The sequence below is a fragment of the Myotis daubentonii genome, chromosome 12 (assembly GCF_963259705.1).
Source record: "Myotis daubentonii chromosome 12, mMyoDau2.1, whole genome shotgun sequence".
Taxonomy (NCBI): Eukaryota; Metazoa; Chordata; class Mammalia; order Chiroptera; family Vespertilionidae; genus Myotis; species Myotis daubentonii.
The window spans coordinates 69,523,781-69,540,091 of NC_081851.1; the positions used below are offsets into that span (position 1 = coordinate 69,523,781).

Here is a 16,311-nt window from a genome sequence, read left to right on the forward strand (position 1 = left end):
CTAGGACATGGGAAGTGCACCAGTGGAAATCTGTACATGGTACACGCGTGGCTCGGGAGGTGGGCGCTGACGTATGGAGCAGTGAGGAAAGTCTTCACAGAGGAAGAGGCAGCTGCAAGCAGCCTTGAGAGCTGACGAACATTTACAGAGAAACAGGCCGGGAAGGCAGCCCTCGGAAGGACAGGTGCCTAGATGCCAAGAGCTAGGAGGACATGGTGTGTTGGATTCACCTGAGCAGCTTGTCATTTACGCTGGTGTGAGGGGAAGGCTGAGGAGAGAGGCAGGAGCCAGGTATGCAAGCTATGGACTATGATGGCATTTATTTAGATCTTATTTTATAAGTGATTGTCATCCTTGAGAGATTTTAAGCAGAAGACTGACGTGTCTGGGGACCGTGTAGGTGATGGGATAGAGGAGGAGCAATCAGTCACATTATGGTGGCCGTTTTCAGAATTTCTGCTTTGTTTAGCTTTGTATGGTTTTCAGGAAATTAGATTACATTTAGACTTGCCCCAGAATTTAATGGGTTGAAAGGGATAGTGGTAGGTGATTTGGAGTCAATATATGAAATTTCTGAAGAAATCGTTATTATCCCATCTTTATTTTAAACACGTTATTAACCAACTTCGCCTAACTGTACTTAAAGGCAAACAGATTTTTGCTTATTTTGTGTTAAAATCCACGCAAGCAGCTTATGAAAGTTAAATGGAGAGTGGTGGATGTGGTACACAGCTGCAAGCAAGTTCTGTTTCCCAGTCAAGGTGGTGCGTACGGTAATGCACTGCGGAGGCAGTAGAATGAAGTGTTTAAACTTCTCTGCAGTTAATATCCTACCAAGAAAACTTCAGACAACAGTGTTATTTACAGGGAATTGGGTGGACAACAAAATCAGGATCCTGTAAAAAGCCTCCTGTAAGTAATGAAAACTTAATTGTGGCATATTGCTTACCTGGTGCTATTTACTATTAAATCTTAGACTTGATCATTTTTGGCTTTGGCGAGTATTGTTCTACGTCCCACAGAAATATATTAGTACTAGTATGCCAACTTATTTTCATCCCTCCGCATATCGTAATGTAGTCACAGGTCTGATGTGCACTGCCTGTTTGTGAGGGTTCTCATTTTTGTGTCTGTACTCATAGCCAGACCCTTAACACCAAATTTTCTGCCTCACATTTATTTTGGGAATATTCTCTAAATAGGCACGTTTTGGCATGTGGTTAGTCAGCTAATTTGCTAAGATTAAAAAGCCATGAGCTCTCAGCATTTTAACCCAACAAACATTTCTGACTCCAGTGAGGGAATTAACATCTTACCAAAAAGAGGGACTGTATGCAAAGGGCACATAGGGACGTTCGAAAGGAAAGTTAACAGGAAGTTGGTAGTATGACTGCATGTAGAGGTGGGAAGGGAAGCACAGACGTGAAGGACCACAGGTGACCCTGGGACAACTGTGGATTCCTTTATGCAGAACCCATTGATGTTGGTTATAATGAAACTTAGTTTGTATTTGAAAAGCTTTATCCTATAGCTCTTGTCTCCATTTCTTTTGAAATGCTTTGATGGTTTAGTTCCTTATTCCTTTAATTCCTTATTTCCTTATTTTCTGCTTTGACACAGAAATCCCCTGCAAAGAAGCTGAGCCATGCAATTAGTAAATCTTTGGGGTGTGTACCCACCAGAGAACCCCCGCATCCTGTTTTTCCTGAGCAACCTGAGAAACCACTTGACCTTGCAAATATCGTGTAAGTACAGACCTGGGTATGGATGTGGGTGAGCCTGAACTGGAGACCTCGCTAAATTTTCTTGGATCAAAACTAAATGTCACCTAACATAAACATTTAACCTTCCGGTTTTGGGGAACTTAGACTTCAGGCTTTCATCTCTTTAAATCGCCGCAAATGTCTACGTGGAAACCTAGCTCCTGAGTCCTGAAGCCTAAGGAACGCATAGCAGCCTCCAACAGAAAGATTAACACATTGAAGGGTAGTTATTGTGCTGGGTTAGCAAGGTTGTCTTTCGTTTGGTGTGCGCTTCCCTTAAATCAGTGGTTGAGATAATTTCTTCTCTACAGCAGCAATGCCCATAGGTTTTAAAACTTAGTTTAACTTTAGACCACATGGAAATGAAAATCTGATTTACCTCTTTCTGTGTTGAGAGAAAATGAGGAAACATAGGCTATATTTTATAAACAAAACTAGTGTCATATATATCCTATATAATAAAAGGGTAATATGCAAATTGACCCTAACAGCAGAATGACTGGGAATCACTGGTCACTATGACACACACTGAGCACCAGGGGGCAGATGCTCAATGCAGGAGCTTCCCCCTGGTGGTCAGTGCGCTCTCACAGAGGAAGCTCTGCTCAGCCACAAGCCAGGCTGATGGCTGCCAGCACAATCGTGGTGGTGGGAGCCTCTCCCACCTCCTCAGCAGCGCTAAGGATGTCCAACTGCAGCTTAGGCCTGCACCCCTCTGGCAAGTGGACATCCCCCGAGGGGTCCCAGACTGTGAGAGGGCACAGGCTGGGCTGAGGAACCCCCACCCCCCGAGTGCACAAATTTTTGTGCACTGGGCCTCTAGTATATATATGTATGTAATTTTTAAAATTGATTATTCATGCTAGAAAGCTAAAGGGACCAAAAATGTTAGTACAAATAAGGAGGAGGAGAAACAAAGAAGAATAAGATTCAGACTCTATTATGATCTCTTCATTCTGAATTGAATGATGATATTAAGTTCACTCAGTTGGATAAAGTTGGTAGGCTTTTTGATCATGAGTCTTTATCAGGTATTAGAAGTTTTTCTGTTGGAGTAGACATTCATTTTCTTTCACCTACCTGATGGTAGACTAATACAAACATGTGGTTTGAAAATTCAGTGATACAGAAGAGCTTAAAATGAAATGCAGTACATCCTCCCCTACTTCACTTTCTTTTGTTTGGCTTTTAGATCTACTAGTGGTTACCTCCATATCTCTAAATAATACATGTAGAGCACCATTTCTTGACTTACCAGTTTTGGGACATTACTGAATCCCTTCTGTGGTATAAGGAACCAAACTTTATAACTGTATATATCAACCCACTCCAGTTTTTCATAATTATATCACCATTTTTTTAAGTTGGTCAACTTTGTAATTTTAAATAATAGTCTTAACCTCTATTTCTTGTAACTTCTTTTGACTTCTCTGTAAAAAGGGAAAATTAATAGTTTCTATTTCTCCCGTCTCCTTTTGCCTCCTAACCTCTGTCATCTGTGCCTTTACTTTTATTGTCAAAACTGATGCTATTTCCATGTCAGTTCCCTTCTATGTCAGCCTTCTGAGATTTAGTAAGGGTTAAATCTAAAAGTTGAAAACCAGATCACAGCATTCACAGTTAATACCACTTACTACAAAGTCAAACCGTGAGCTGTGATTCTGTATGTTCTTTTGTGTAGTTCCAATTTCATGACCTCCTGTGCACTTGTTCTCTCTTCAGAGTTCACTGGGAACTTCTCTCTCACACAGCACTGATCGCTCAAAAGCATGCCTACTGACTTTATCATTGCATCGACTTTCTGACTTATTTTTTCATCAGTTTCCCATTGCTTTCTTCTTCTTGCTGGGGGGGAAAATGCCCCCCCCCCCCGCACCACCACTGTGTTCCACAATGAACTTTACTTATTGCTTGTAATCCATTTTGGGGGTTAAATTTTCCCCTTTTTGGTCAGTATTTTTTTATATTGTATTTTTTATATTTAAAAAAAAGTGCTTGTCTGTTCCAACATTGTAGTGTGTTGCTGTTTCTTTTGTTTTTGTTTTTGTTTTTTTAATATATTTTGTTGATTTTTTACACAGAGGAAGGGAGAGGGATAGAGAGTTAGAAACATCAGTCAGCTGCCTCCTGCACACCCCCACAACCAAGGTACATGCCCTTGACGGGAATCAAACCTGGGACCTTTCAGTCCACAGACCGACACTCTATCCACTGAGCCAAACCAGTTAAGGCTGTTGTTGTTTTTTCCTCTCTCTTTTTTTTCTTTTTTAAGTTTTGAGACTGTCCCTATCCACTTATGTCTTTATTTCATCTGAAGTGGATTTTTCTGTATAGTGTAATTAGAATATGTAATTCTCTTTCTCTCTCTCTCTGTTTTTGAATAATAACTCGTCTAGAGCCATTTATTGGATAATCCCTTGTTTCCCCACTGTCTTATAATGCCACCACTTTCATAAATTACATTTCCAAACAGACATAGTGTGGTGTCTGGGCTCTTTCTTCGGTTCCTTTGGTTAAATTGTCTATCCCTATGCCAGTATCACACTATCTTAATTACTATAAGGGAGTAAGTAATCTTTTTTAAAGAGTGTTGTGTCTGTCCTTAGCTCTTTCATATAAAGTTTAGAATCAGCTTACTGAGTTCCTCACAAAATTTTGTTGGATTTTGATAATTTGAATCTAAAGATCAAATTGGGGAAATTGACCTCTTTACAGTATTAAATATTTCATTCCATGGATGTGTTATGTCTTTCCATTTATTTAAATACTAGAGGCCTGATGCACGAAATTTGTGCAAGGTGCTTGCCCCCCCCCCCACGGCTTTGTCCGGAAGGTCGTCCAGTCTAATTTACATATTACACTTTTATTATTATAGACTAGAGGCCCAGTGCACAAAAATTTGTGCACTCGGGGGGGGGGGGGAAGGGGGGTCCCTCAGCCCGGCCTGTGCCCTCTCGCAGTCTGGGACCCCTTGGGAGATAACGACCTTGTGGCTTAGGCCTATTCCTGGGTGGCAGAGGGCAGGCACCCTAGGTGCAGCCCCTGGTCGGGCTCAGAGCAGGGCTGATTGGGGAGTTGGGGCGCCGCCCCCTGTCATGCACAGAGCAGGGCGGATTGGGAGGTTGCGATGCCACCCTCAGTCATGCTCAGGGTAGGGCCAATTGGGGGGTTGGGGCACCGCCCCCTGTCACACTCAAGGCAGGGTCGATAGGGAGGTTGTGGCGCCACCCCCTGTCACGCACAGAGCAGGGCCCATCAGGGGGTTGAGGAGCTCCCCCCTGTCACTCACAGAGTAGGGGCAATAGGGGAGTTGGGGCACCGCCCCCTGTCACACACAGAGCAGGGCGGATCAGGGGGTTGGGGTGCCACCCTCTATCACCCACAGAGCAGGGCCGATCAGGGGGTTGGGGCGCCGCCACTGTCACACTCAAGGCAGGGCCAATGGGAAGGTTATGGCTCTACCCTGTCACACACAGAGCAGGGCCCGTGGCGGGGCGGGGGGGGGGGGGGAGGTTGGGGCGCCGCACCCTGTCACACACAGAGCCTCAGGGCGATCAGGGGGTTGGGGAGCTCCCCCGTATCAGGTACAGAGCAGGGCTGATCAGGGGGTTGGGGCGCCTTCCCCTGTCACGAACAGAACAGGGCCAATTAGGGAGGTTGTGGCCCCACCCCCTGTCACACACAGAGCTGCAGGGTGATCAGGGGGTTTGGGCACTGCCCCCTGTCACGCTGATCCCGGTGCCGGGAGGTCTCGTGGCTCCGCTGATCCTGGTGCTGGGAGGCATATTACCCTTTTACTATATAGGATAGAGGCCTGGTGCACGGGTGGGGGCCGGCTGGTTTGCCCTGAAGGGTGTCCTGGATCAGGGTGGGGGTCCCCACTGGGGTGCCTGGCCAGTCTGGGTGAGGGGCTGAGGGCTGTTTTCAGGCTGGCGGGTGACGGAAGCTCCCAACCGCTCCTTTTTTTCTTTCTTTTTTTTTTTTATTCTGGGCCAGCTTTAGCTCTGAGGCTCCAGCTCTTAGGCCTCCGCTCCTGAAAGCAGGTATCTGGTTTGTTTCGGTTCTATAATCGAAACTCTGTATCAACTCCAGCTCTGAGTTCCTGGCTTGCTGAAAGCAGGTTTCTGGGGTTTTGTTTAGCTTCTATATTTGTTACAAAGTTTCTTAAACTGCAGGCTCAGAGGCCGGCAAGGCAGGCGGGGGAACGTTGGAGTCCTCCGTCACTGAAGCAAGCAAGCCTCATGTTAGTTTCAAGCTGCCTGGCTGCCGGCCGCCATCTTGGCTGGCAGTTAATTTGCATATCTTGCTGATTAGCCAATGGGAAGGGTAGCGGTCGTACGCCAATTACCATGTTTCTCTTTTATTAGATAGGATATCCCTTTATGTCTTTCAATAAACCTTTATTTTTTGTTGTTGTTAATCCTCACCCAATGATATTTTTCCATTGAGTTTTTAGAGAGAGTGTAAGGTAGGGGGAGAGACAGAGAGAGAAAAACATCGATATGAGAGAGACACACCAATTCATTGCCCTCCGAGGTCCAGGGATTGAGTCTGCAACTGAGGTACAATCCCTTAACTGGAATCAAACCTGGGACCTGTCAGTCTGTGGGCCGACGCTCTATCCACTGAGCCAAACCAGCTAGGGTTCAATAAAACTTTATAATTTTTTCTAGATAGACCTTATATATGTTAGATTAATTGTTGTATACTTTACACTTGTTGCTGTTGCAAATGGTACCTTTTGTCCTACAGTTTTTTTTAATTTTCTTTATTGATTAAGGTAATACATATGTGTCCTTCTCCACCCCCTCACCCCCCCCCCCCCCCCACTGCCCTCACACCCCTGGTGTCTGTGTCTATCAGTTATGTTTATATGCATGCATACAAGTCCTTTGGTTTATCTCTCCCCCTTCCCCCCACCCTCCCCTGCCTTCCTTCTGAAGTTTGATGGTCTGATTGATGTTTCTCTGTCTCTGGATCTGTTTTTGTTCATTAGTTTATGTTGTTCATTATATTCCACAAATGAGTGAGATCATGTGATACTTATCTTTCTCCAGCTGACTTATTTCACTTAGCATAATGCTTTTCCTATAGTTTTTTAAAGATATAATTTGCATGCAATAAAATACATCCACTTTAAGTGTACCATTCTCTGAGTTTTGGCAAATGTATATGGTTGTGCAAATGGTACCTTTTTTGAAACTATGTGCCTTAACTATTTGTTTCTGGTGTATGGAAATGCAAATTGGTTTTGTATTTTAATCCGCTATGTAGTCATCTTGCTTCACTTGCTCATTAGTTCTAGTAATTTGTATTCAGATTCTTTTGGATTTTCTCTAAATAATTATATCACCTGCAAATAGTGACAGCTTTGTTTCCTCTTTCCCCTCCTTATACTTTTAAGCATTAATCATACTTTCCCCCCCCCCCTTTTGGTCTTAGAATGCTGGCTAGAACCTCCAGTGCAGTATTGAATAGAAGCAGTTTAATAGGCATTCTTGTGTTATTGCTAATCCCAAAGAGAATGCTTTCAGCATTCATTTCTTATGTTATGTGGTGTAGTCTTTGCATAAACTATTTATCAGGTAAAAGAGGTTTCCTTTTATTACTAGTTTACTAAGACTGGTTTTTTTTATTTTATTTTATTTTTTTTTGGTCATGAATAGATTTCAAATTTTATTATTTTTTGCATTAATTGAGATGATCATATGAGTTTCTTTATTCTATTAATGTAATGAATTACATTGTTGTTTTTTAAACAACCCTGGAATAAATATAAATTGACTCTCCTTTTAATACACTACTTGCTTTCATTTGCTAATATTTTGTTTAGCTTTTCCCTATGTTTATGAATTCAGTTGTTCTGTAATTTCCCTTGGTTTTGTTGTTGTTTGTTTGTTTTTTCTTTAGGCCAAAAATTTGCTTTCTTCAAAAACTTGAGGAGCATTCTCTCTGTTTATATCTTTTAGAAGAGCTTAAGGTTGGAGTTATTTACCCCTTAGCCTTCATTGTGGGAAGCTTTTTAATGGGTAATTCCAATTTTAAAGAATAATTATAAGACTTATTATTTTTTTTTTGAGTCACTTTGGAACATTTTATATTTGTAGGAATTGGTCAGTTTATTCTAAATTTTCAAAGTTATTGGTACAAAGTTTGTAATATTTTATTTACAGATTGTGTGCTCATGTCCTTTTACATTCCTACTTTCGTGTATACATGGTTTCACTTTATCTTTTTTATTCTTTGAAAAATCTTGCCATAGGTTTGTCTAATCTATTGGACTTCCAGAGGACCAACTTTTGGTTTTGATGATTTTCTTATTGTATGTATTATATTTTTAAATTTCATTTACTTTCATCTTATCTTTATTATTTATTTTATAGTTTCTTTGAGTTTCTTTTGCTACTCTTTTCTAACTTCTTTAAAGACATGGTAGCTTACTCATTTCAACTTGTATTTTCTAATATACACATTTAAGGCTATTAATTTCTTTAAGCACTACCTGACTGGTATCCCAAGGTTTAGTATATAATTTTTTGTTTAGTCCTAAATATTTTCTAAGATCTGTTATGATTTCTTCTTTGAGAAGTATACTTTCTTATTTTCCAAATATGTGGGGGTTTTCCAGTTCCCTTTTTGTTACTAATTTTTAGTTTAATTTCATTTTGGTCTACATTATTTAGTTATTTTAAATTTGTTGATGCATACTTATTACCTAACATATAATCTAGTTTTTATCATGTTCCAAGTAAATTTGAAAATAGCATTTATTCTATGCTAGTTGGGTGCAGAATTTGTAGTAAATAACTGATTCTATATCTATGAAGTCAGATTTGTTAAACACATTATTCAAATCTTCTGTAGCCTTATTTATTTTTTCCAAATTATACATTTCACTAGGAAATGGAAAATTTATTTTAATGTAGTGACTCTCTTTATTCCTGATAATTCTGTTGGTTCTCAAGTTTATTTTATCTGCTAGTAATGTCTTTTGCTAGTTATGTGCCAGGTATAACTTTCCCATCCTTGTACTTTCAACCCTTCTGTGTCCTTGGGTTTTCAAGTATGCATCTTGAAAATTGTAAGCTGGATTTTTAAAAAATTTTTATTTTTTAATTACAGTTTACATCCAGCATTATTATTAGAATACATGCTGCAAAATTTATCTGAATTTGTAAATGTCTCAACTTTATTTTTCTTACTCAAATTTTTAATTTAAAGGTCAAATTTGTTAAAATTTCTTCTTCATAGTTTGTGGCTTCCCTTTCATATTTAAAATGATGTTCTCACCTCAAAGTAATAAAAATATCTGTCTATAAAAAATTTCTCATTTCTGTTTTCCCCCCCTTTTTTATTGTTGTCAGATATGACATAGGATCTAAGTTTATTTTTTTCAAAATGGGTAGCCATTTGTCCCAGCTCCATTATTTTCCTGATGATTTTGTTGCAGTTTTAATTTTGCTTTCCTTTTAGCAATTGATACTCACTTTGAAGCTCTGAGAAATCATATAAATCACATATTTGTCCTCTATGTGTAATTTTCTATCAAGAAGTCTTTACCTTATGTCTTTTAAAATTTTTTTTTTATCTTATTGGCAATTTAAGAAAGGCTTTTGTGACGAATAACATTTAGGGTGAAGCTGAAAAGATGAATATGGTTTAGGCATGTGGAGGGCAATGGGAGGAGCACTCCCAGCAGAGGGAGAGCTAGGACCCAGGGCCACAGGAAGGCTGCAGACTAGGTGAAGGCCATCTGAGATTTTGGACATTATCCCAAACTGAAGGGTTTTAGATAGGAGAGGGACCTGTTGAATTTTGTATTTAAGAAAACTTATTGTCTACTGTGTGGAAATAGGCAGTGGGACAAGGGTGAAAAAGAAGAGCCAGCCAGGGTTTTGTGTTTTTTTTCCCATTGGTCAGGTGAGCGTTGATAGTGGCTTGGATGATCATGGTGATAATGGAGATGGAGAAAAGGTTGTAACATAAAAAAAAAAATCATAGGTTTTACCATTATTGCACACCCAGAAATAAAATTAAAACCTAAATGAAAAATTGGCAAAGGAATTGAACTTCAGGGGTAAAGTATATTGTAGTGTTAACTGCTTACATTTCATTTTGGACATAGAGTAGAGATTTATTCAGAGCCTCATGAATTTGAGATTCAAGAGCTCGTGATATTTACAGATCACCCATAGTGTTTTGAGCCTTTGCTCACCTTTTCCTGAACCTTCGCAGCAACCTTTGCCGTATAAGTGTCGTGAATCTGTAACAGAGCAGGAAACAGCGTTAGTGAGATAGTGTATTGAGTGTGGGACTAGAGAGTCTAGAGAGCGTCTAACCCATGCACCTCAGTTTCCTAACATGCTGAAAAACTGTTATTAGGGAAACATACAGTAATGGAACCGTTGTTTGCACCCGGTGGTTAGTTTTACGATCGAGAGAGAACATTGAATGATTGTGATTTTGGTGGTTGAAAAATAGAAGGGACACAGTGTGAAATGACAGGAGAAAAACTAGATTAAAAATCCAGATATATGTATATCAAGAGTCATCGGTTTGCTTTTCTGTGAAACTGGTGATAATAAAACTTATCTTAATTATCTGAGGATATTGTTAAGAATAATGTGTCTGAAATGGCTTTAAGAGGTTAGGATGCCATAAACACTGTATTCTAAACTTTTGAAGTCTTTTCCATGGGATAAAGTAAATCATTTCACAAAGGCTCGGACTCTGTCTTGTTCTTCACCGAATTCTCAGTGCCTAGAACAGTGCCTGGTGCATGGTAGACACTAAAATACATTGAATGAATGAATGACACTAATTGTGATTTATATACAGTCATAAACAGTCATATAGCCCACCCACCCACTCTTTTATGTTTCTTCAGAGAATTAGTCACATACCTACAGTACCTAAAGCTTCCACTAGGTGTCAGACATATTTCCTTGATTAGTTTGTTGCGTTATTTTCATGGTGAGTTGAGAATAGTAAGTAAACAAGGTTTGTCAAATAAATCTCGGACAAAACCAGTGCAGCTATCATCAGCACTCGAGCAACTTTTCCTACTTCTAAGTCTCTGAAAGAAATTAGTTGTTTCTTTTGGTCAAAACATGTTTATAAAACTTCCAGCTCTTGATGTCTCTGATAGACTCTCTGCTAACCTAATTTCAAGCAATTTGCTGTTGCTTAAGATCTAATTATCTAACCACATAGTCCTTATACCTCATTTATTTAATTAGCGGTTAATCACCATTACATTTCTTTTTTTTTCTGAATTTATTGGGTGACATTGGTTAATAAAATTATATAGCTTTCAGATATACAGTTCTACAATACACCATCTGCATATTGTATTGTGTGTTCACCACCACAAGTCGTCTCCTTAAATCGCCATTTATCCCCCATTGTACCTCCCTCTACTCCCCTCCCCCCTCTGGCAATCACCATACTGTTGTCTGCGCTCATGAGTCTTTTTTTCTTCGCTGAATCCCTTCACCCTTTTTACCCAGCCACCAACTCCCTCCCCTCTGACAGCTGTCAGCCTGTCCTCTGTATCCACAACTCTGTCTCTACTTGGTCAGTTAATTTTGTTCATTAGGTTCCACATATAAGTGAAATCATATGGTACTTGTCTTTCTCTGACTGGACTATTTCACTTACCACAATACTCTCCAGGTGCATCCATGCAGTTGCCGAAGGTAAGATTCCCTTCTTTTTTTTACAGCTGAGTAGTATTCCATTGTGTAATTTCCTCCACTCACCTACTGATGGACACGAGGGCTGCTTCTAAATCTTGGCCATTGTAAATAATACTGCAATGACCATAGGGGTGCATATATTCTTTTGAATTAGTGTTTCGGATTTTTTGGGATATATTTCTTTGGAGTCAGTGGGTCAGAAGGCAGTTCCATCTTTTATTTTCTGAGGTGACTCCATACTGCTTTCCACAGTGGCTGTACCAGTCTGCATTCCCACCAACAGTGCATGAGGGTTCCCTTTCCGCCACATCCTGGCCAATGCTTGTTGTTTGTTGATTTATTGATGACAGCCATTCTGACAGGTGTGTGGTGGTTATCATTGGTTTTCTTTTTAATTGATTTTAGAGAGGGAAGAAAGGAGAGAGAGAAACATTGGTCAGCCACCCTCCCACCCCCTCCACCACACACCCTGTCTGGGATGGAACCCACAACCCAGGCATGTGCCCTGACTGGGAATCAATTCTGTGACCTTCCGGTGCGTGGGGCATGGGAGGACGCTCCAACGGAGCCACACCAGCCAGGGCTCTCGTTGTGTTTTAATTTGAATTTCTCTTATGATTAGTGTCATTGAACAGCCTTCCATATGTCATATGTCATATGATTGATTTTGATGCAGTAAGGAGAAACAGCATTATTTAATACAACAAAAAGTCAAGGCTTAGTCCTAGGAGGGTAGTTGTTTACAAGTGGCCATGACTTTGGTCCGCTTCACCCTCCCCTTGGGATTTTTCTCTCTGTTTACCACTATACTACCTTAGAGCACGCTGTTTTTATTTTTATTTATTTTTTAATCCTCAACCGAGGATATGTTTCGAATGGTTTTTAGGGAGAGTGGAAGAGAAAGGGAAAGACAGAGAGAAATAGCAGTGTGAGAGAAACACATCAATTGGTTGCCTCCGCACGAGTCCTGACCAGGGCCCGGGCTGGGGAGGAGCCTACAACCAAGGTATGTGACCGGAATCAAACCTAAGACCCTTCGGTCTGCAGGCCAACACTCCATCCACTGAGCCAAACTGGCTGGGGCAAGCATTCTGTTTTTAAACTTCAGATTTAGCATAGCTCAAATACCATCCCTTATTTTTCCTTTCTTTGTTTTATTGTGGTAAAATACACATAACATAAAATTTATCATCTTAACCATTTTCAGGTATACAGCTTAGTAGCGTTGAGTATATTTACATTGTAGAGAAATAGATCTCCAGAACTTTCTCAGCTTGCAAATTTGAAACAACAAATTCATTAAACATCACTTCCTTTTTACCACAAACCCCTGGTAACCACCATTCTACTGTCTGTTTTTCTGAATTTGACTACTTTATACCTCATATAAGTAGAATCATATATTTGATTGTCGCACACAACTGTCTTATCTCACTTAGCAAAAGGTTCATCCATGTTGTAACGTGTCAGGATTTACTTCCTTTTTAAGGCTGAGAATATTCCATTGTATTGCCCACATTTTGTTTGTCCATTCCTTTGTCAATGGACATTTGGGTCACTTCCACCTTTTGGCCGTTCTAAATAACACTGCTCTCTTTGAGATGTTGCATTTTTGTTTTGTTTTTATTTACTAGGGTATGATGCAGTATCTCATTGTGGTTTTAGATTTGTCTTTTCTTTCTTTAAACAGTTCCTTGAGGTATTATTTACATAAGATTCGTCCTCTGTGACAGTTAAATAATTTTTAGTAAATTCATATTTACTAAAGTTTTGCAACCATCACTACCATTCAGGTTAGAACATTTCCATCATCTGTAGGCATTCCCTCTCATCCATTTGTAGTCAATCCCATCTCTCTACCTGGACCTTAAAGGGCACCTCAGATATACTTCCTGTTTCTATAGTTTTGCCTTTTCTAGACATTTTATATAAACAGAATAATATAATATATAGTCTTTTACTTCTGGGTCTTTCTTTTAGCATAATATTTTTGAGGCTTATCGATGTTGTAGCAAGTATCAATAGTTCATTCCTTTTCAATAATGAAAATACCCCAGTGTACAAATAGACATGTTTTATTTATCTCTCATCTGTTGATGGACATTTGGCTCATTTCAGTTTTTTACTTTTATGAAAAACACTGCTATGAACATTCGCGTCTTTGTATGGACGCATGTTTTCATTTATTTCGGGTGGATACCTAGGACTAGAATTGCTGGGTCATACAGGGTAAGTGTATGTTTAAATTTTTAAGAAATTGCCAAACTGTCTTTGAAAGTGGCTTTACCACGTTACATTCCCACCAGCAATACACGAGAGTTCCAGTTTCTTCACTTTTCACTAGCACTTGGCATATTGTTATTCTTTTGAATTATAGCCTTCCCAGTTAGTGAACAGTGGTATCTTATTGTGGCTTTAATATGCACTTCTCCAATAACTAATAATGTTTAGCGCCTTTTTATGTTCATGTAAGCCATTCATGTATCTTCTTTGGTATAATTGTCTATTTAGATCTTTTGCCCATTTAAAAAAATGCTTAAATCATATTTTTATTTTACAGTAGTTTTATTAGGTTTACAGAAATATTGCAGATAGGACAGAGAGTTTCCATATACCCTGCACTGTTCTCTTGTTAGCTCTTTACAAAGGAAACCAGTATTGATATTATAATTAGCTGAACTCCGTATTTTATTGGGATTTTATTAGTATTATCCTAAGTAAAATAAGTCAGATGAAAAAAGAACAGTACTGTATGATTTTATTTATTTATATACTAGAGGTCCTGTGCACTGATTCGTGCACGGAGGGGTCCCTCGGCCTGGCCTGTGGGGATCAGGCCGAAACCGGCACTCTGACATCTCCCAAGGGGTCCCGGATTGCAAGAGGGCAGTTCTCGGGTGACGCACCTCGGAATCAGGCTCCCTCCTCTCTGGTTCCAGGTGTGTCACCCGAGAACCGCAGATGCCAAGTCACCGCAGCTCAGCAGCTCCTGTGTTGAGCGTCTGCCCCCTGGTGGTCAGTGTGCGTCATAGCTACTGGTCAGACGGTCGAACGGTCGGGTGGTCGCTCAGGCTTTTATATATATAGATGCGATCTTTAAAAAACCCCACAAATGAACCAACAAAACAAAAATAAACTAGGTACGAAGAGCAGATTGGTAGTTACCAGAGGGGAAGAGGGTTGGAGGTAGGATGAAGTGAGTTAAGGGGGTCAGTTGTATGGTGAAGAATAGAAACTAGACTTTTGGTGATGATCACTTTATAGTGTATAAAGACGTTGAATTACAATGTTGTACACCTGAAACTTATATAATGTTATATACCAATTTTATCTCAATTATTTTTTTAAAGTGAAAAAATCGGGGAGTGGAGGTCATGGTACTCCAGTTCATTATGATTACTAAAAATTTATTTTTGAAAAGTAATAATTCTTATTACTGGAGAAATCTGCTTTATTTTTTTAGCTTTATTTATTCCCTAGTCAAACCTAGGGTATACCCATAATATAATTTTATGTAGACATTGAGCCTCAGAATTATATTCATTGAGTGGAATTTCTTAATAGGATGTGTATCTTGTGATCTGATTCCAATTAAGAATAATCTGAATATTTCTTAGTACCTTTACAGGTTTTTATATTGCCCAGCTGAGTTTACCACCTACTGAATTTGCCCTTTTATTCTTAAACGTCAAACCTGTCTACATATTTCTACCAAATTAATCTTCTTGAATCGCTGCCTTTGTCATATTACTTCCCTGTTCAAAACTCTACAAAACTTCACTGCCTGTAGCATTAAGGAGGCACTCCTCTTGCTGGAATTCAAGGCTCTGTGTAACCGGACCCACCTGACTTTTTGAATCTTATCTTCTGCTACTAAATTTATGTAGTACAAAGCCTCTGCTCTGGTTAGACCTACCTCCTTTCTTCCCTTTAAAACTTTTTTATCCCTTCCTGCCCCTCTGAGCTAGCTCATGATGTCTAGCCCAACTACCCCTTTTCCTGAATGCCCTTCTTGCCTCTTTTAGACTCCACCTTTTGTATATCCACAAGCCAGGCTTAAATTCTGTTCTGTCCAGAAAACCTTCAAAACCTAGCCGCTAACTCATATGGATCCCTCCTTTCCTTCCCTAAGTTCCTTTAGCTCTGGCTGGTTTGTCAGTCGTTTGGGCGCCCGTGAAAGGCGTCTCCTGTGAGGACTTAAGTGCGTATTGGACCTGGACGTCCTGAAGATGCCCTTTGCGACATCAGCTTCTTAAGGCCTGGGACTGTGTGTTCTCAGTGCCTGGCATATTCTGGGTATTTGTGGGACTAATCTCTGCTGACTGGTGCTTCCAGAGCATGGAGCACAGTGGTAAATTCTAGTTGAATTACATTAAATTTGGCGATTTTCATGTAGTCCCTCTTTTCAAGGTCACATTATAGGACCTTGTTTATTTGATATGACTTTGCTGATCTTACTAAAGCATTGGAAGGCAATCAGAGGTCATTCACATTGTAAAAACTGTATTTTTTCAAAATGAGCTTTTGGGGCAAAATTCTTATGTTACAACTTAAAAATATCCTAGAGCTCAAGATGAGGTCAAAATAAGGCATTTTCTCCTTTGGTAAAGTAACCTTTCCCTTTTGTCTTACTTATTTTTTCCCGTTTGGATAATGTTAATGGGACCATCTTATGAATAAAACTGAATACCTTGCCTCCAAACATGAATTCAAGGAAATAGTCTGCTAAATTGTATTGAATAATCTTCCTTCTTAGTTTTTCACTTTTTTAGCAGAATTCTTTTTGGAATTTAAATGACTTCTTGGTCATTTCTTCCAACTCATGTTTAATTCTCTGTAAGCCCTACTGT

At 39.7% G+C, this 16,311-nt stretch overlaps 1 protein-coding gene across 6 annotated transcripts in view; it reads left to right on the forward strand.

Moving 5' to 3' along the window:
- Positions 1–16,311, forward strand: part of DTNB (dystrobrevin beta) — a 159,683-nt gene that overhangs the window by 67,327 nt on the left and 76,045 nt on the right. For all 6 annotated transcript variants that reach the window (XM_059660386.1, XM_059660385.1, XM_059660388.1 and 3 more), the window contains one exon: positions 1,621–1,745. In XM_059660386.1, coding sequence (XP_059516369.1) covers positions 1,621–1,745 — 125 coding nt within the window. The remainder of the gene's footprint in view (positions 1–1,620; positions 1,746–16,311) is intronic.